This window comes from Diorhabda sublineata, chromosome 10 (assembly GCF_026230105.1).
Source record: "Diorhabda sublineata isolate icDioSubl1.1 chromosome 10, icDioSubl1.1, whole genome shotgun sequence".
NCBI classification, from domain to species: domain Eukaryota; kingdom Metazoa; phylum Arthropoda; class Insecta; order Coleoptera; family Chrysomelidae; genus Diorhabda; species Diorhabda sublineata.
Window position 1 is genome coordinate 12,073,377 of NC_079483.1, and position 22,820 is coordinate 12,096,196.

The 22,820-nt window shown below is 33.8% G+C and overlaps 1 protein-coding gene across 1 annotated transcript; it reads right to left on the reverse strand.

Annotated features, from left to right (window-relative positions):
* Positions 1-79: 79 nt before the first annotated feature.
* Positions 80-21,295, reverse strand: LOC130449540 (pickpocket protein 28-like). Its single transcript, XM_056787427.1, has 9 exons — positions 21,005-21,295; positions 14,414-14,656; positions 13,632-13,749; positions 11,517-11,671; positions 11,094-11,289; positions 8,827-9,097; positions 8,667-8,726; positions 2,869-3,067; positions 80-451 (listed from the first exon to the last, which is right to left on the reverse strand). Exons 1-9 carry the CDS (start codon positions 21,142-21,144, stop codon positions 223-225), a joined length of 1,611 nt encoding a protein of 536 aa, XP_056643405.1. The 5' UTR covers positions 21,145-21,295; the 3' UTR covers positions 80-222.
* Between the last annotated feature and the right edge of the window lie 1,525 nt (positions 21,296-22,820).

The window sequence follows — 22,820 nt, forward strand, 5'->3', positions numbered from 1 at the left end:
ATTGGAAAATAAGTCTTCGATTAGTTGCCTACCTTATAATTGTCGCGTCATGTGATTTCTTCGGAAATAATAAGATAAATTCGATGCTGAAAAATATATTAACATTAATTTTATTACATTTTTGAGGCTCTAAATGTTAAACTGAAGATTATCAAATTGCATCTTATGTCTGTTGAGAGTTTGAAATTTTCTACTGGCTTCCATAATTATTTTTTCTCATATTCAGCTTCTTTCAGGAGGACCAGATATGTCATTGTAAAGTTTTTTGTTGCACCACATACGAACAGACATAAAATAAATGATTTCAGCTACAGTTAGGAGAGAGAATCCTGTAAATAGACCTAATAGTCCTCCGAAATTAGATATAAAATCAAATAAACCATACATTTCGCTTTTTTCATACGAGAAGAATTTATCGTCTTTGAAGTAAATTTTCAATCTTGAAAATTCGCTGAAAACCAATTAAAAATCAAAATTATCAGAATTATCTAGTATATATAGTACTAGGAGATAAATATCCAAGAGGTTAGAAATTCTTAAATAAATTTAATTAAATTAGAAAGTACCATTGCAAAGATAGGCTTTATTCTGACTTTTACTACACTATATATTTAGACTGAACGTGTTTAGTAGAAAATGCGAGCAAATTACATAAGAATCTCAAAGGAGGTGCAAATATGGAATACCATTTTCTTGGTATATAAAAAAATGTTTGTTAGTGAATAGAATCAAGCCAATGGTGATAAGAAGAAGAAAGTAAGTTCAAATGACCATCTAAAATATTTCTTTACCTGGGAAAAACCAGGGTTATGAAGAGAACACAGAAAGTGATTAAAAAGGATTGAGCGGAATTAGTCATAAATTTAAATCGAATAGGTCCGCAACTCATTACTGTTCAAGCTTTACAATCTATACCAATGTTGACAGTGCGAAAAATGTTTACTTGAAATACTTTGGATATGAGGGTATTATAACTCGATTCATAGGTAAAACTTTCTCAAATAAAATCCAACTTAACCTTTAGCTACTCGCGCCTTAAAATATAACATTAGTACTCGGATGGTGTATTTTGTACACCGTCACCAAAATGTACTCAAAACACAGCAGATAAAATAAAGATGTTTTCAAAAAATGCTAGAGTTGTTTCATAAATGTTTATTGAATCTTCTTCTTCTTATTTTAAGACTGTGACTTGTGTTTTCAAAGAGGCAGCCTAAGTTGTGACTGCGAGGACCAGCTCTCATACCAGCACTTTGGTGGTCTTCCAGGCGGTCTTCTTGTATTGGGTCTCTCTTCCTTTGCGATTTTCGCCAGTCGATCATTGTTCATTCTATTGACATGATCTCTCCATGCTCTTCTTCTAGTTCTGGCCCATCTCACTATATCCGTTTATTGAATAAAAAATATTATTATAAAAATGCTATCAAAAACATAAATTTGTGAAACAAAACATGTTCTAACTAAAAACTGGACAGCAAGTTCAGAACAAAAGAAAAACCCTCAATAGTTTATGCAAAGGACTACTCTCTACAATCCTCATCATCGGCAATATTATTGCACTTAGGACAAGTAATGATACTTATCGCATTTTCTTTGTATACTGGTTTGTGACAAGTATGACAAGAAATTGTTGTCACCCTGTTTTTCTTCCTTCCACAACAGTAGCACCTCCCTCGTATTTTTGCTGGAGGCTCTTCCTCATGATCCTCTTGAGGAGGTTTGTACTTAGTTAGGAAACGTTGGATATCCAATGGTAATGTCCTTATAGTAGCTCTTTCTGAAAGGTGTGGTTTTATCAAAGACATCGCCAATTCTTTTAGAAAAACTCTTCTGTATTTGTGACCATCCTCTATGTGTATGGGGTTATATAAAATTTGACTGTTTATACCTGTTATGGTTACCAACTGAAAAAATAAAGGCCATCTTCTCGTACACTAATTTTTCTTAACAGTCACATGTTCAACTGTCCTCTGATACATAAGATTCAATTCATTCAAATATGACGTTCACTTTTCACTATCTCCATTCATTCACTATAAAAGTACGGCTGCAATAGCTTCGTTTTATACACTTTCATCACATTTTAGAATCTTCCATTCCTGGAAATTTCTAGTTTGCCGTGAACAAACAAAAAAGCTTTCCTAGAAATTGTTTCTATAAAAACAGTCACATAAACAATATAAATAGGTCTCTCAAAAACCTAATGTAAATAAGCTGTCTCGTCCATAAACTTTAGTTTCGATAACATATTGAAACATTATATTTCACATGGTATGAAAAACTACTATCTACAACTATTTGGCATATAGTCACAGGTCGATCGTGCAATATGAGACATTTTCAGCATTTTTATGTATAATAGTTACAGACAGATCTTATACAAACATCATGTTGTAATGATGAGCAGAACGGTTATATACAGATTTTCTACAAAAGTTTGCATAAGAGTTTTTATCAATAAGTTTCGGCCTTTGGTCGATCAGTTTATGCCGTTTCTTAGTAGAATTCACTTCTTCTAAAAGTTACGCAGTTTTGGTAATTTGGTTGTGATTGAAATAATCTAATTAATGAGCTACCTCTTCATAAGCTCTTCTACAATCACAGAAACCTTTCATCATAAGAATGATTATTTCTTCCTGCTCGGCACACATAGTGGAAATGTAAAAGCCCAAAAATTATGTTACTGTATGATAAGATACATTGACCGACGCCTGCTATATTGTCGCATACGGTCTGTCAAGACAAAGTATTCTGCGATGCAGAATAAAGTGTCGAATTATTGGGGAAAGTACCACATTTATTCTTACAAAGGTGAATATTTCAGGATAAAACGATTACTAACAAAGAATTTAAAAAAAAAATACTCACAATTGGTAGAGAACATCATCTGACATATTTAAATCCCTTTTAAACTTTTTATTTGCTTTCATAAATTCTCTCCATCCCCATTGAGTTCTGGTAGTAGTTGTTTGATAAATAAGTTGACTGCAGAGAGGATAACAACTACAACTTTGTGAGTTTTCTCTCAAACCCATTTCAATATCCAATTCCAATGTTTGGAGCTCCCCTTAAACATTTTTTTTAATTAATTTTCGAACTTATTGTAAAATAACACACTCATTCTAAGCTTAACAAATCTTTTGTCCACAAAATAAATCTATTGAAACGGAGCTTCATGTAGTATTTGTGATAAAAATAATTTACTGAAAGTCTTAGCTTAAAGCTAACTAATAATACAGACTTCTTCCGGAAGATTAATTCACATTATATACAGAGTTTCTCAGTTAATATTAGATTCATGCCAATCACCGTAGCTGTGGAGGCCTAGCTCGATTAATTTTCTTAGAAAATCCCAAACGAGTTTGATTTCATGATATTGGAGGCTATCGGAAAGGATAATGATCTCCTGTTTGCGATAGTTCTTTTCTAGATTTAACCGGGCACATTTTTCAATTACATAAATTTTTGCTTAAAAAATGCTTGGTGTGTCCGTATACCATTTAATGGCATTTCTGTTCATTTCTTGTATGTTATGATCTCATTCACATCTACAGCTTGGTATTGAAGGATATTTTTTCTCTAATCTTTATGCATTATTCTGAGGTTTGGTCATTATTTAGGGACCGTTTTTCTTTGGTGATTCCGTCTCCGAACATTCTAAGTGATTTTTTTTCTTCCACGCACGTGGAGAGGTGGGAGATTTAGAATCAATTCTAGTGCAGCTGTTGAGTATCCACAGAAGAATCTATGGATTTCAACCCCAATAGGATTCTTGACATATACAAAGTGATTATCTGCGACCCATGCTATGATTACAGATCGCCCTTGGCGTCATGTCTGCCTTATCCTCGTAATTCTAATAATTTGTAACTTGAATCACAAAGGCTCTAGTAGAACATTCATTTAAAAGAAACTATCAGACTACTATAATTTGACATTCAATAACTTACATTTTCTTTCAAACAAGAACAAAACCTTTACTACACCGACGCTTTCTAACACTGAACCTGCATATGCGTGGTATTAAGCACGCCAAATACAAATTATCAAAGGTGACAATTTTTGTGCAAAAACCCTTCTTATTCTCCAAAACGAGCTCGAATCAGTTATGGTATGCGAAATCTAGTAATCTTAAAATCCAACGTTCTGAGATTTCTCTGAATCCCAACTGATCATTCTGATAATTTTCATTACCAGTCACACTGGAGTGAAGACAACAGATATGCGCCTGACAGAACTGGGCAAGCGGCTAATTTCGTCTAGTTTCACGTCATTACCGACGAGAAGCTTTATATTTATGCGTTGCTCAAAAGAGAGTTATTAGTGAACATTGTTTACGCTAGTACTACACCAACACTAACAATTACAGTGTCTGGCGTGCGTTTCGATAACCAAGTTATCGTGTTCAGAGAATGAAGGTAAACTATTTACCCTCTACTACTACATGACTGTGGTTGCCACTGTTAGAAGAGGGAGAGGGAAGATCGATTGCATGCGCGCGTGGTCGTGTTGACCAGGGTATTGATAAATTAAAATAAGTTATTGATCTCTTCGCCTCCGTGCAGCAAAGAACAATAAAAATTTTATTAAACACGGGCTACAAGTAAAACCATGGAGGTCTTTTAAATTGGAAGAAATCTTTGAAAATCCAGAAGGGTAGCAGCAGTTATATGTACTATCACTTTTCCTTTTGCCTGTTACATCATCGGGGTATCATTTGTCGGAGGTCACAGTGGTACAACGGCAAAGAAGATGCATCGGAATTTGACTTTTTTACGAAAGAATTCATTGTTGATATTCTTAAACGCTTTCATAAACTTGTCTAAACACGGGCTACAAGTAAAACCATGGACGTCTTTTAAATTGGAAGAAATCTTTGAAAACCCAGAAGGGTAGCAGCAGTTATATGTATTATCACTTTTCGCTTTTCCTTTTGCCTGTTACATAATCGGGGTATCATTTGTCGGAAGTCACAGTGGTACAACGGCAAAGAAGATGCATCGGAATTTGACTTTTTTACGAAAGAATTCATTGTTGATATTCTTAAACGCTTTCATAAACTTGGCTAAACACGGGCTACAAGTAAAACCATGGACGTCTTTTAAATTGGAAGAAATCTTTGAAAACCCAGAAGGGTAGCAGCAGTTATATGTACTATCACTTTTCGATTTTCCTTTTGCCTGTTACATAATCGGGGTATCATTTGTCGGAGGTTACAGTGGTACAACGGCAAAGAAGATGCATCAGAATTTGACTTTTTTACGAAAGAATTCATTGTTGATATTCTTAAACGCTTTCATAAACTTGGCTAAACACGGGCTACAAGTAAAACCATGGACGTCTTTTAAATTGGAAGAAATCTTTGAAAACCCAGAAGGGTAGCAGCAGTTATATGTATTATCACTTTTCGCTTTTCCTTTTGCCTGTTACATAATCGGGGTATCATTTGTCGGAAGTCACAGTGGTACAACGGCAAAGAAGATGCATCGGAATTTGACTTTTTTACGAAAGAATTCATTGTTGATATTCTTAAACGCTTTCATAAACTTGGCTAAACACGGGCTACAAGTAAAACCATGGACGTCTTTTAAATTGGAAGAAATCTTTGAAAACCCAGAAGGGTAGCAGCAGTTATATGTACTATCACTTTTCGATTTTCCTTTTGCCTGTTACATAATCGGGGTATCATTTGTCGGAAGTCATAGTGGTACAACGGCAAAGAAGGTGCATCAGAATTTGACTTTTTTACGAAAGAATTCATTGTTGATATTCTTAAACGCTTTCATAAACGTGGCTAAACACGGGCTACAAGTAAAACCATGGACTTCTTTTAAATTGGAAGAAATCTTTGAAAATCCAGAAGGGTAGCAGCAGTTATATGTACTATCACTTTTCCTTTTGTCTGTTACATCATCGGGGTATCATTTGTCGGAGGTTACAGTGGTACAACGGCAAAGAAGATGCATCAGAATTTGACTTTTTTACGAAAGAATTCATTGTTGATATTCTTAAACGCTTTCATAAACTTGGCTAAACACGGGCTACAAGTAAAACCATGGATGTCTTTTAAATTGGAAGAAATCTTTGAAAACCCAGAAGGGTAGCAGCAGTTATATGTATTATCACTTTTCGCTTTTCCTTTTGCCTGTTACATAATCGGGGTATCATTTGTCGGAAGTCACAGTGGTACAACGGCAAAGAAGATGCATCGGAATTTGACTTTTTTACGAAAGAATTCATTGTTGATATTCTTAAACGCTTTCATAAACTTGGCTAAACACGGGCTACAAGTAAAACCATGGACGTCTTTTAAATTGGAAGAAATCTTTGAAAACCCAGAAGGGTAGCAGCAGTTATATGTACTATCACTTTTCGCTTTTCCTTTTGCCTGTTACATCATCGGGGTATCATTTGTCGGAGGTTACAGTGGTACAACGGCAAAGAAGATGCATCAGAATTTGACTTTTTTACGAAAGAATTCATTGTTGATATTCTTAAACGCTTTCATAAACTTGGCTAAACACGGGCTACAAGTAAAACCATGGACGTCTTTTAAATTGGAAGAAATCTTTGAAAATCCAGAAGGGTAACAGCAGTTATATGTACTATCACTTTTCCTTTTGTCTGTTACATCATCGGGGTATCATTTGTCGGAGGTCACAGTGGTACAACGGCAAAGAAGATGCATCGGAATTTGACTTTTTTACGAAAGAATTCATTGTTGATATTCTTAAACGCTTTCATAAACGTGGCTAATTTGTTTGTCTCTAGGGATACACTCATATATAAAGTCATGGAGTCATCGCTAGAACTTAGTGACATGACTTTCATGACCTTGGTGTCCATTCTGTGGTTAGTGGCAATAAGATCTACGGTAGTTGATAGTATATTGTGCATCCCCATCAACATGTCAGGGCTTGGATGCAGGAATTTTCCTTCTTGATCGATCAATGGTTTTTTTGTTTTATACCATTCTTTCGTAAATTCATTCAATTAATTTTCTTCATACTCCGACCTGTTCTTTCTAGTATACTCTTTCATTTTGGACTATAACTCCCTCTTTCAGTTGGATTTTTTTGAGAGTAAGAAGTTCCCGTCTATTGCTATTCGTTGCTGCAGTTTACACATTTCATTCGGCTGTGGAAGATTCTGTGTTGACCTAGATTGCTCATCGAAAAGGTAATCTACTCTTTTTGTTTGTATTTTTAGTTCGATCGTGCTTTAGTTATTGAATATTTCTTCCATTCTGGTATTTACTGTTTTTCTCACCGCATCGGTGCAGTACTTTGATAGAAGAAAATAGTGCTAGAACTGCACCATGACTTTCCACTGCCTCTTTTGTCTGTTATATCATCGCAGTATTAGTTTTCTCAGATCCCAGTGGCATAATGGCATGAATCACAGTTTGACTTTTTTACGAAAGATTTCATTTTTGATATTCTAATACGTCTTAAAAAATGGGGCCTATTGTTACTTACTCTCTTATTAACTGGCCTCAATTCTTTGCAGCCTGTCTTCATCAATCTGGGTGACGTGTCGATAAATTGCGATCTTTAGGTCCTCCAAAGTACGCGCTTTATTGTTGTACAAATGCGATTCCAGAAAGCCCTCAACTACTCAAGTCGGGGGACCGAGGGGGTCAAGGAATGTCGCCGAATCTGGAAACGATCCGTCCCGGCAACAAATCACGGAGAATAGCCATTGTTGCCCTCGCTGTGGGCGCTGTGGCCCCATCCCCATTTAAAATCAATTCCTCGGTTTCGCAACTCGGGGATGAGAAACGTATTCAACATTGCAATGTAACAATCAACTGTTACAGTTACAGTAGCGTCATTTTCTTCAAAAAAATATGGTCTAACAAGACCAACCTTTCCTACTGCTCACCAGACAGTCACCTTTGAGCTATGAAGTGGTCTCAAGTGTAGCTGATGTGGGTTTCTTTCTGCCCAACGGCAATTTTGTTTGTTGACGAAGCCATTCAGATGAAAATGGGCTTCCCTTACTCATTAAATATTCACGGAGTGCTAGCAGTTCGTTGGGGACCCGGTGGTTTTTTTCAATATTGATTCACATATTCGAAGGTTGTTTACCCATCGCAATATTGTGTTACGAGAAGGGACACTTACATTACGATTGAAAATTTCAAAATTTTTCACTTTTGTTTACATAAAGTGCATGCTAAAATTTTCTTAGTTAAAAAACACAGTTTATACTTGAATTTAAAGTGAAACTTAGAACTCCAGATATCCACTTGATAAAAATGAAATCTGCTGAATAAGTGTTAGAAATATTTCGAAAAACGCGAAATAATCAATTCTAACCTAAAAATGTCTGGCACATGTTTTGAGAGTGCAAGGACGATGTTAAAGAGTTAAGTTAAGTTAGTTAATAATACGATGGATATTAAACTGACGGCGGAAATCTCGCTGAATAGCATTACGGATTCGTCATTTCGCACAAAAATATCATAAGCGTACAAGCGTTGGTCTAGCGTCCACAGCTCCATCTCAATGACTGAAATGTAAATGCTATGAACAAAGGAAACGTTAGATACCAGTCACGTGCCCCTCCCAACATGAGCTCCCGTGTACATCCCATGGTTAGTGGGAATGACCCAGTACAATATTATGACTTTATGATTTAATTCTAGCCTAATAAATACTTACTATCCGCATCTTGTGAACAATTTCTCTGATAATTACCACAGATTGGTGTATCTTTAGTATCTGAAAATATAATAAGTAATATATTTAAACCTCGCCCTCAGCCCTTTCAAAAATCATGTAATTCCAATTCAATAGTAATGCGATAATAAAATCAACTTACGAGGCATATAAAAATTAACGCATCCGCACTTCTGTAACGTATAATTCGTTAAACATTCCAGAAAACAATTTCCTTGGGTATAAGATGTGAAATACTGCAAATATCTTTCATCGGAAAAGTAACACTTTCTAGCTTCTGTCTTATATGCTTTAACTGTAGCTGATGTTGACATTATGTTCGGTGTAACTATGACTCTCGTTGTGCTTCCCAAAGGTAATATAAAGTAGTCCTTTTTAGTAATAGGGACATCATTTGGTGTGTGGACTGTAATCTATAATATGAAAAACGTCAAAGAAGTTTCCAAGAGGGATTACGATTTTTTTTAAAAGACAGTAAGAGAAAAGGGTTTATATTTACTCAGTTAACGAGAAAAAGATAATAAAACGAAATTATTACACCCGTATGCACAGTCGATCGCTAGCGACTCTTCAGAGAATATTATCGGCAACGCAAGCTTGGCGCATACATACAACTCTAAATCGCACAACTGTTTTATTGTTTGTCGAAAGTCTATAGAATAAAATGAGAGTACGCAGACAGCCAAGTCGATAACTGTTCGACTAAGGGCTAGCGCATACATACAACTGTTTAGTCGAGTTTTGTACTTTCCGTGATTTCTACGCAAATAAACAGTTTAGTAGCTGGAGTTGCGCATACAATCGATTTTTTTATCTCCTCAAATCGACCAGTCTTTATTCAGCAACGCTCGAGTCAAGGTGGGCTGTAGTCACATTGCTTATATCTTGACATACTTCTTGGTTTGTGGAAGTTTGACCGTTAATAAACTGGATCTCGGTTGTCAAAGTAGGGGCAAAATCCATCTACTGCTGTAGACATGGAGGCTGCTTGAAAAAGAAAATCATTCCCAATACTTCAGCGACTTTACGATAGTAACGATTAGTAAAGGGGTAAAACGCAGCCAGGCTATAACGGCTTGTTCATAATAAACGCTCAATGGTCGCATGAACGCATCAGCTACTTATAGTGTGTTGTGTGTGGAGGAAAACACAAGATTATAACACCATGAGCTCTAACTTCATTGATTAGGTCAATATTCTGAGTGTAGGTGCTGTGCCTATCCAGTAAAAGAAGCACGAATCTCTCTTTAGATGCTTTACTTAAAATCACAAATCTCTTGAACTATTGGAGGAACAGCTCGAAAGTAATCCAGCTCACTACATGTGTCCCAAGCACCAGCTTGTGAATTTATCATAAATCTTTTTTCTTGGAAAGATAAGTATAGGTGGTATGTAGTTTCCAGCTGCACTAAAGCAAATCTCATGAGCTTCTTTTGAGCGATTTTCAAATTATGCAATTCAAAGCGATCAAATGTTTTTGACAGCTAAATGTTTATGCAATATTGGATGTATGCGAGTTGAACTAATACCCAAGTATGCCTCAATTTCACGACATGTTACATGACGATTTTGCAATATCAGTTTATGCACAGCATTGATTTTGGACGACCTTCACAAAATTCATCCTATAGCGAAGTGCGAACACGATTGAATTCGAAAAATCACGGTAGCTTGAGATGGTGCTTCATCACCCACATTCGAAACAAGTTGATTGGCACACTCCTGTTGGTTTACTCTACGTCGAAAGTTATATAAAATTATCGCATGAAAATGTTTATTTCCATTTTTTGACCAAGATGAATGTTTCAAGTATCTGTAAACAACTCATATAGCACTTGTATAACAACATGTTCTGAGTACGTTCATTATTAAAAATGCCGAACTTTGACATATTCACATCAGTGTAGCCATATCATAAAACTTAAGTAATAACCCTCGTATGAAGTGTATATTATATAAATAATAGACACAGTAATAAATATCATCTAGTAATACGAACTTAGAATAAATATATTTTCAATTATTTGAATAATGCATGATTTATCCACATTTATCGACAAAAGCAAGAGAGAACAAAGTATATTGTTTTAATACTGAATGTAGGTGGTATAAATACCCATCATTAACAAGTTAAATAAAATATAGAACAGTAAGGGAATTGAGGCACACTAAAAAGATACCAAGGAATAGATTTTTAAAAAGAGCCATTGCAGAAGGGGAAGGAGGTGAAAGGAGAGGGAGGCCAAAGAAAAATGTTTAGATGTAGTGTTGGGAGATAATGGAGACGTAGAACCGAACTGGAGTGCAAAAGAAATAGAAATATAACCTCAATCTTGAATGTGACATAGCTAACTGTATCAAATTAATGCGGCGTATGGAAATAATATTACTCTGTATAAATTTACTCACACTATATCCAATATCAGTTGAACAAAGATAGTCTATATCATCAATAAATGCTAATAATGTAAGTTCAAAGGAATTGTCGGCGCCTGCTTGTAAAGCTCTTTTTGGATATGTTTTTTGACCAGACCCTTTAGGATACCCATCATCATTAGTCCAGTCGGTGGTAAATTTACTGGTATGGAAATTCTCATATTGAAATCTAAAAATGAATGTTGATAATTATTTCGAGAAATTCAACGAACAAGTGTATTATTAATAATATTTTAATCAAAGTTAGCTTATGTCCGTTAGTGTTAGTTTTTCAAGACATACCAGTTCAATACAGAATTTCTCGTGGTATCAGAGTGGGTCGATCTTAACTTAAGTGTAGTGATCGCTTGCGAACCTGCTACTTCAATCTATCTACTTAATTTGATGGATACTTACACATGAGGTTTGAAAATTTCGTCTCTGTTCAACATATTGAAAGTATAGCATATCCCTCCATCCAATATTATTGGCGAAAAATTGTCCAAGCATTCAAACTCCTCTCCCATAAATTTGCAAGTAGAAGATTCCATCAAAGTCTCTGTAGGATCTAACTAGAAATATAGGGAATATACGTCCTAAATTGGATTGACTGCTTTCCAAAATCATACCAATTTAAAGTTGTTTAGGAAAAGTAATAATAAGCACCAAAATATATTCCGCTATGTTTATAATAAAGTATCCCTTCTTTTTAAGTTAACATTGAAGCCTGCGTATATAAATCTTTGAATGTTATTTCATCTGAATCAGAATGATCTGCTGATTCCTCATTTAAATTTAAAATAGTTACTGATTGGTATGCCAGCGAAGGGAAGCCGTGCCCTTTACTTTTTCAAGTCTCTTTTTTTTTGGTCTGTAATTTTACTTTGAAGAATTGTTTCTTGTTATATTTTTTATTTCCTGATGTCAAATAGACCATCTATCTGCTCTTGAAATACCGTTTCATGTTTTTTTGGGCATCAGATGTTCTTCTTTCATTTTTTTTCTAACAGAAGTCATTCAGTATGTAACTTATCTAGCTTATCAATGCAATATTTCAAAAGTCTAATCGGGATAGCGGCCTTATGCCATACTAAAATTAACTCTTCTACAGTGCTGTGCTGTGCATTTTGACAGATTTTTTTGCTATAGGTAAAAATGGATTCTCAGAAGAACTTTTATTTATTTGATAATTGATTTAATTTAGAGAGAGGGTCCAAATCATTTACACCTATCAAGACTATAGTGTCCGCTTAACGTGTTGAGATTGATGAAAAATACATAACTCAAGGAAAAATTCAACAATATTACTTATATCCTTTTTTAATAATTATTTTCTTAGTATTCATTTAAGAAGAACAGCATCTAGAATAACTTAAGACAATAAAATGATTATTAAAACTTTAGAGACGTTGAACACTGCCTTACTCTACGCACAGGACAGTGAAATGTTGGCATTTTACTATTATTGATTAAGTAAGAAAATAGTGGGCGTGTGATATTCAATAAATTTAAAAATTTTGGGAATTGTAGCAAATTTGGAAATGAGAACTCTTCATTAACTATAATTCCAAGCTTTCGGAAGGTATTCTTTCTATAATCAGGGTAACTACAATATAGAATGAAAATTATGAGCTTAGACTCAATTATCGTGATCTAAAACATATGGATTCTAAAATGAATTTGAGAAATCTTTATATTACTATGGTAGCCAATGATTGTTGAACGGTGAACGTGATAAATAGTTTAATTTAATTTTTTTTTTATTTCAGTTTAATGTTCCTCGACAGCGCTGGTCATTGGCACACAAAAACAATCATAAGTTAAATTCAGGACTGCACCAAAATCTATTACAATGCATAAATTAAATTATATTTTCCTATACAGCTTGGTGGCTTTAAGAAACTGCACGATTTTTCTTATTTCCGCCGGGCAGTTAAGTGTGTCCTTGAATAACATTTCTTCCAAAATGATGTAAATAATACGCAATTATAAAATAAGATTAAAATTGAATATCTGATATAGGTATAGACTGATAAATATGTCTCATTACCAGGACCAACTGCACGATTTTTCTTATTTCCGCCGGGCAGTTAAGTGTGTCCTTGAATAACATTTCTTCCAAAATGATGTAAATAATACGCAATTATAAAATAAGATTAAAATTGAATATCTGATATAGGTATAGAGTGATAAATATGTCTCATTACCATTCTGTAGGCATGTTCTTTGGTTTGATAGATGTGGTGAACCATTCCATCTTTTTTCTGCCTTATCAACTTTCGGTAAGTATTTGTTGGTTGTGTGTTGTAATTTTGACGGTATGATTTGGTAGAGATATAGTGTAGAAGGCTTCTCAACTGCATGTGCGAATTAACGGCCAGAAATTTTAAGTTTCTGACACCATATATGATTATTAGGGGGAGGAGGGGTTGCCGGTTTGGATATTTACAATTTAGAATATGTTCTTTATACGTAAAAAAGTAAAGATTACGAGATACTATTAACAGCTGTTACTAAATTAGAATAATATACCTCTTGAAGCCTCTCGTAAAATGTTTCATTGAAATGTAAAATATCCGGAATATAATCTTCAACATCATCCATGTTTTCTTCATCACACACCATAGTCATATATTGCGCAGTTTGGGTCCTGAAATTATTTATGTATGTAATATATTTACAATGTAATATTTCTTATGTAAGCGGAATCAAAATTCGACATGAACTGTGAGAAAAAATTCTTCCACTCATTTGCTCCTGATGTGGAATGTAACTACAATTTACTGCAATCAGGAAAGAAGAAGGATCATAAATTGAAGCAATTGTACTATTTCAAAAAGAGAGTATTTGAATATATCTACTACAAGGTATTATAAAAGCATAACACCCAACATTCTAATACTAGCGGTTTGCGAACGGGCGCGAACACGCTGCGAGGACGTCGTGAACGCTTGGCAGAAATGCAACATTCTCGCCGCGTGTTTGTAGCGCACAATACACTCAATAACAAAATGGATTCCGAGGAGGTAACACTTCAGTTGACTGAGTTACTTCGAAGACACCGGAGACGAAAATGATTTTGGGAACTCATTATCAATTTATCGAATAGATTAGAGACACCACTTTATGTTGTTCTGCAAACTAATGAAAAATAATCCAAAAAAATTTGCAGCGGTTTCTTTTTCCACCTTCAACATAACTCACGAAAATAACTTGATGATAAACTAATGATTATTGTAGTATGAAGTAAAAGTGTACTTTTACGTCAAAGAATAAAATAATAATTATTAAAAATTTCACATTTTTCTACTTACTCATAATCAGAAATAGAGATATTATCCCAAAGTCGATGAATAACTTCCGTGTAATTAAATAGAGCTCTACCTACTTTGGTAAAAGGACATATTGTAACAGCTGGAAATGGTATTTCAAAAATCGGCGTCTCTCTTGTTGCTAAACTGACGATAAATGGATTTTCGTCATATTTATCATATTGTTCCTTTATGAAATAGATCGATAATGATGTCGCTATGATGATTAATATGATCCATAATATTCTGAAACATTTTAGCATTCATTCACTTTGAAAGTATCCTTTATTGTAGTGAAGTTGAAATCGCGTTGTTTGCCATCTTGGCCCGTGGCCCTATACGCGTAGGGACGATCAAATGGATTAAATTTCGATATTAAAATTTTTATAAGACATATCGGTATAAATTATGAGAAAAGCAATATGCTAATATCACTTTATGGATTTTTATATTTATTATATCAAAAAGCTATATGTAAAATAGCAGACAAAAAATGCCAGGCAGTTATAAAGAGCGCGCAGTCGCTAGGGAGCTCTTAGGGAAAGTCTTTTCAATTAAGCTGATGCGATTTAATTTTTGAAGATAAAGGCACACATTCCACTAATCTGATGCGATATGGATACGATTTAAAATATTGTATGACCTTTTAACATACATATTATGTACGCTATAATCGTATAATTCATAACGAGACGGGAATGAAACCGTTCCCTCACAAGTACTGTCAGTCAACTTGGGTCAAATATATAATCGATAGCAGGGGACAGTCGACCTAGAATCAACTACTGTCGTACTAATTAATAGCTCTACGAATTAACTGAATAGTCTAATATATAAATATTAGTGATATGTGACTTTTCAAATAAAGTTTATCATCTGCACCCAATTATTTATAGTTTTTGTTTAAATTCTATGAAAATCCATATCAATTTTAATTAACAGAGGGCTGAATTTTAATCCCTGAAACCCTAAATGACAAGGGTTACTTCCGTTGTCTATACAACCTATTTCTGATCCTGAACCTGAAAACTGGACAGTATATTGTAGAAAATAAAGATAACGAAAGAGAAAATCGAGAAATTAGAGCAAACCAACAAGAATTCGAAACTAGTCTACACTAGTTAGTGTATTAATTTTGGTATTAATTTTTAAATTAATAATATTCAAATCACGACCATCGATTATAACCAATAACCGAATCAAATACTGATAAACAATATATGGAACATATCAACGATAGGAAAAGACATACAGGGTGTTTCTATGTACGACCGACAACGCTCTACCACAGAGAGATCTCAATAAATGATTCATTTTAATTTAGGAATATGTGCAAAATTTTAAATCAAAATCAAAAATTTGCCATTAATCAAGGGCGCCTTTGAATTTTTTTTTTCAAATTTGGTGACCAATAATATTGTAATATTTTGACATAAACAAACTTTTATCCCCCTATTTTTACGCCACTGGAGCAAATTCTTTTTTTAAATTCTGTTTTAAATTGCCTAATAATTTTTAGTTAAAAAACTAATTACCTTTTATGGAGCTAAAATGAACGATGTTGTAGAAATTTGCCAATAAAAGTCTACAAGCATGTGAGTAATTTACAAATTAATCAATTATTCGAATAATGAGTTCAGAACAAATGAAAATCCTTCATAATTTCAATTGTTCAAACTGTTGATCGCTTACTTCAATACACTTCTTACATTGCCATTGTTGAATGATTTCTGAGGCAGCTTAAATTTTAGCTATTAGATATTCGATAATTCTTTCGCACACTAAGGACTTCATCTAGCCCCATATAAAAAACCGATAGGAATCAAGTCAGGTGATCTTTAAGGGCAACAATTGGGTCCACCTCGACCAATCCATTGTTCTCTAAAACGTCTGTTTAAGTAATTTCTTGCCGTTGCAGCAAAATGAACAGATGCTCCACGTATGTTGTCTAATATTTAACGGAACATTATCCAACATTTCTTCCAGAAAGCGCGTATAAATTGCTGCATTTAATTTATTTGGTAAAATGTAAGGCCCGATTAAGCAATCTCCAACCATATCCACCCACACATTAACAGAATATTTATGCTGAAATCCCATTTCACGAATAAAGTACGGATTTTCATCCCAAACGAAATTATTTCTATAGTTGAAAATTATTTTCCTAGTAAATCTAGCCTCGTCGATATACAACACATATTTTGGAAAATTTTGATTTTCACACACTTGTAAATACCAGTTTGAAAATTCCATATGCACCTGGCAAATCTCTAGGTTCTAATTCTTGAACTCTGGCCAATTTGTATAGATGTAACATTCGTTCTTTTAAAAATTTCCATACAATAGAATGGACGCGACCTACAGTTCCAGTACTTAGAGATGGCCTTTCAAAAATATTATTCAATATTTCCTCTTCAATACGATGGGGCACCTGTTCATTTTGCTGCAGCAGCAAGAAATTACTTGAACAAACGTTTTAGAAAAATGGATTGGTCGGGATGGACCCAATTGTTGGACTCCAGAATCACCTGACTTAAATCCTATATATTTTTTTGAATGAAGTCCTTAGTGTTGGAAACAATCATCGAATCTGAACAAGATCTAATAGCTAGAATTCAAGCTGCGGCAGAAATCTTTCAATCCCATCCAGATTAATTCTCAAAGTCACGTTTTTCAATGACAATCTAACAAGTGTATTGGCAACTGATTACATTTTGTCAAAATATTACATTAATAATGAATATATTGGTCAGCAAATATGAAAAAAAAAATTCGAAGGTGTTCTTGATTTATGGCAAATTTGGCAACACCTATATATTAGTAACTAGGGTTCGTATCAAAATGAATCATTTATTGAGTTCTCTCGGTGGTAGAGCGTTATCGGTCGAATATACCTGTAACAGCCTGTAGATAAAAATGCTTAATGCAAAAATATGATCAGCAGTTGTTGAATTTTATATTCCATTTTGAGCAAAAAATTAGTATTGTAGATTATCTAGAAATAAAAAACAGAAAATTGTAGCTACTGCAATTCAAGTTTTCAAGATATCAATTTGGCAAATTGAATTAGATTTTTAATCAACGTTTATCGATAACTTAGTATATTACGCCAGATTGCCCTAATTATATTCTTCCGTCGTTCCAAGGTCTAATATAATTGTATGGTTGTTCCAATATTTATTTACAGTTTTTCATCATAAATTATCTAACCGTAATTATTAATGCCCGCAGAAGAATAGTTTCGCTCAAAATTTTAGTGGTTATGATTGAATTTCGTTAATTTCTTGTAAAAAATTCATAAGCGTAAAAATTTTGATACCTCTTATTGCAACTTTATCGCTGTGCCCGCGGCTTCGTTCACGTAAATAATAATTCACGTGAATAAGGATTTATTTTTATAAACTCTATTATTTATGTATGACTAAGGATAAATAAAATCAATATTTGATATAAACAGATCAATATATTGAACAAAAATTACACTTACAACATAAACAAAAAAAAGTTATTTAATAAGTACCTCCAATGCCTCTATATACAACCTTGAACGTTTGGTTAGACGGGATGTATACAAATAATTTATTTGCTTCACTCAGTCGGGAGAGATCAACGTATAGTTGACCGTGTGAGAAGCACCTTACACCAAGGTCCACCCCTGAAACGCGTAGAGTCTGACCCAGTGTTTTGTTGTTAATCGTTGCATAACAAACACTAACCGGGAAATGAACTCGTTTGAAATGAAATGTAAAGTTGTTTGGGATTAGAGGGATTCTTGGTATAAACGCCCGCGTTTACCGCTCAAGATCATTGTTCAATCGGATATTTCTTTGTGTGGCCGTTTCCGCGGAGCGTGAATTAACATGGGGCTCACGATCTGTGTTTTGTCAACATTCCCTTTTGATAAGGGTTTCTAAAGAACGATGTAAAGCTTGGTGTTCTCTAACCATAGCAAGTCTCGTTTCTCGACCCTCATTGGATTCCTGAGATCGAACTAACTTTAGTTTTTTAGCTCTTTTTGAGTATTGAGAAAGATTATACCGTTTTTTTTGCATTATTTGAGATTCCTAAAATAAAATTAAAAGCTAATTAGGTAGATGTCATCAATCGTTAAAGAGCCTAGACTATAAACTTTCACTGCATACTAATGTAGTCCCCTGTTTTGTTAGAAAATGCTAGATAATCCTCTAGAGCAGCGTTTTCCAACCTTTTTAGCCACAGTTTTCACGGATCCCCTTAATCAAATAAACAGCAAAAAAAATTCGCCTAACATAGCAGAAAATCTTAGCGCACGGTAAAATTAAGTTTGGGGCTCACCACTTTGCAACTTTGCAACTAGCAAGGTAAGACACTAATACAGCACTTACATTATTGGTCCCAGTAGCAGTCTTTATCATTATATTTTTGCTTTGTTCTAATAGCGAAGCTTTAACTTTGAAAAAAGCTTTTGATTACTCACGATATTTTGTTTTTAAATGACGTCGGAGTTTGGCCGGTTTCATCAAATCATTCGACAAAACTTCGTAGCATATGACGCACTGAAGTCTGTCTTCCCCGTTTAAATTGTACTTGCTAAGTATTAATTGTGAAACTTTTTACGACGTTTAACATTTGAAGTCAAAGGTTTTTTATTTACTTCGTCCAAAGCGAAGTCTTTTGGTTTTAACCAGCGTTTCATTGTCACAGGTCACAATAACTTGCACAACGTAATTTAATTATTCTAATCTCAAACGCAACGCAAGACAATACAATTGCACAAATCGCGGGCGGCGAGTGCATGCGTAGTTTACGAACAGGGCTGTGCGCTGGGGGGAAGAGTCACGGCCCAGCGCTGGCAAGCACTTATTTCACTCACACACATCATTTTCATTCATTTGGTCTTGCTCACCGTACATTGGCCCACGTTTGCCGTGCTAAGTAAGCGTAACGATACGAGAAATTAGCATTTATGTATGGTCCAAAGATGACACCGCGGACCGCAGGTTGGGAAACACTGCTCTAGAGTTATTTTTTTTTAATAAAAAAGTATAATACTTACTCCAAAATTGATAAAAATGTATTTTATCACTGAAAACCCTCTTTAATCTTAAATATTGTGTAACGTCTTCATTAATTCCATTATATTTGCACAATCGCTATTAGAAGTGGTTTTCATTTATGAAATGTATATCACCAGTAATTTAATACTTACTTTTAAATGAACAAAAAGTTATTTTATCAGTTCACTGAAAATTTGAAAAATAAATTCGCAAAATAAAACCCGTGACAATTATGACAGTCTACTTTCAATTGTTAAGCGAATTGAAAAAGTACCATCAGCAGAAATTTGGTCGAATCAAGATGTGGCATGCGAGATAAGGTGTTAGCGTTAGGCTATGTTATACCTTAAAAAAATCTTGAAATAGATACAGAATAGGCTCGCTAGATGGCGCTTATAATATTAACACTACAATTATGGCTAAAATCATTTTTGGATTTATTAATTTTTCCATGGCAATGGCTTAATACATACTATGTACTTCTTACATGTTGCCCAAATTACTCTGAGGGCAGCTGCGAAGTAAAATGCTAAATGAAAGTATGTAAAGTATGAATATTTTAATATTATATTAAATCTAGATAAATACATTAAAGAATGACATAAATTTGACATGTTTAAATTTTTAAAAAGTTGAAAAATATAAAATCCAGGCTTTAAGGTGGCCAGATTTGACCCAGGTACCTTATAAGCTTGGGGTGCTTTCTATCGCACTTTTAAACTAACTATAGGTTTTGGAATGAGAGTAATAAAAAGTATAACAAATTACTATAGTCTTAAATTTCGTAAATGAGATACTTTGAAATGTAGTAAAGGGAAGCTCTAATTTTGTTGTAATTTTCGGGAACGTAAAAATAATAAGCTATTTTAGAAACACGTACTACATTTATATTTCAATCATAGAAACACTACCACCATCTTACCGCAGAAAGCTTTTTAAGAAAATGAGAAAAGAAAGGAATAATAGAAACGGAAGTCATTCTCAATGTATAATTCTTAGTATCGAAAAAATCATTGGGCAGTCCCTAGACTGCTTACAAAAGTTTTTTTAAAATGTTTAAAAATATTCATGCTTTTATCAGTTATTTTTCTTTTTCCAAGAATTATTGATTATGTCTTGAAACATATTTTTTAGTTTTTCCAAACTATAATTAATTAATGCCAAGAACTAGCGAAATGTAGAAAAAAATATATTTGCGCAATGCATGATTGTGATAAGGCCATCATATCTACACTTGATGCTCAAACTACTATAGTTTTTCCAATAACTTCGTCACTTTCTAACTACCGTCAGCTGTAAACACTGAGTATCCCCAAAATCAAAAAACACATTAGATCTTTTAAGTCATACATACATACATATATATATATATATATATATATATATATATATATATATATATATATATATATATATATATATATATATATATATATATATACTAATATTAAATTATAATATTGTGTCAATGAATGGAGAAGCTGACACATTAATTTTAATAAAAGACACTCATAAATGTGTTCAAGTGAATGAGAGTGAAACAGTTTGTATAACTTACCTTTCTCCTTTCGATCGTTTCTCAGCCAAATAATTAAATCCAATAATACTAGAATGTTCGCAGTAATCATTAAAATATTGTTGAAATCGGGTCCACGAATTTGGATTTCCTTTTTTTGTTTCCACTGTTAACGTATCCATTATCCTAAATCGATTGATATATAGTCCGTTATATTTTTCTGTATAAACCTTACTATGTTGAAAGTATGAGAAAATATTGAAGAATAAATCCTTGAAACAATAATTTCAAAAATCTAACAGAATTCTAATCAGTAGAACTAACTCATGTGTTATAATCTTATCGCAGTTGATAATAAGCATAATCCACGAGGTGACCTGCAAATATTTTAGTGCGATATTGCTTCACTGAACATTTTTCCTTGGCGGACCTAAAATGGTCAACGTATTGGAAAACAGAGAAAAGCAAAGTTAGAAATAAAGACGATAGTTTTGATAGACTCAGTAAGAGTTGGCAGATTTTTTATTAAAAAAGAAGATAAATCAGATAAGATGAACATTGAAGATTGTTTGAAGTCGTTTTACTCTTCAACTGCTCTGCCTCTATACCTAAAAATACAATTTGTGTATGACTGCATCTCGTTGCTCTGCCAGAAAAATATGTAGACTTCTCCCAAAGAATGCTTTTCTTATGGAATTTTATGTCTCACTTTCCAAGATGTTAGCATTATTTCTTCGATGTACCCAAACCTTTACATGAAATGAACATGATATTCACAGAATAGATGCTCTGCTGGCACTATGGTTTGCTCATAGAATCTGCCTATAGTCTTTGACGAGGCAAACCAAATAAATCAAATAAGATAATAATTTACCAAAAACGTAAGTAAAGAGTAAAAGAGTAAAAAAACGAATAAGTTCGAAAATGAAAACTAGAGAGAAGAAAAAAAATCATATATTAATAAGAGGAGAATGTTACCGTGGGCAGAAATTTTAATATATTGGAATAAACCATGAAAAGCATTCTAAAAGACTTTAGATAAAGTTATCAGAGTTATATCTGCTCGGTTAGAAAAGTAATCTACAGAAAAGATTCATGGAAAACTACGACGAAGATGGAAGGATATTAATTTAACACGACAATAGAAAAGAAATGCATAGTAGAAACAAAAAGGAAAGGCGGAGAAATCAAACAGAGCTGGCGTAAAATAACAGTAGCGATAAGTGGAAATGGAAGCGTGCATCAGATAGCAAAGCAATTTAGAAGGTACATTTGACAGATACTCTTATGAATTGTTCAACATGTTTCGTTGATTCGAGTTCTCAATGTAGACATAAGAAATAGAACAAGTAAGCGTAGTGCTATATCTAGGAATTGAATTAGATAAGATCTAGAGACAGAAATAAATAGGAGAATTGAAAATGCCAACAAAGTATATTATGCTCTGATCAATGGATCCATAAATAAGAGAGAAACCAAAATGTATTTCGAACTATATTTACGCCCATATTAACATATGACTGTGAATTATGGGTGCTAAACCAGCAACAAAAAGTGAAATACAAGCTACAGAAATAAAATATTCAAGAAAAATAAAGGGTGTAAAAAGAGGGTATAAAATTAGAATTGATAGTATTAGAGCTAAAAGTAATACCAGTCACCGAATTGAAAGAAGGCAGTTGAGCAGAGTGGGTTTAGAGAGAATGGGCATTTGAAGACAAGTGAAATAAGTTTGGAAAGGATATCAAAAAAGAATCACAGTCAATGTCGATATTTAAACTTTGACGCTCGCGCTTGTGTTCGCGTTCAACATAAATTAAACAGATTACGAAGTGTGATTTATAAACACAAACGCCCG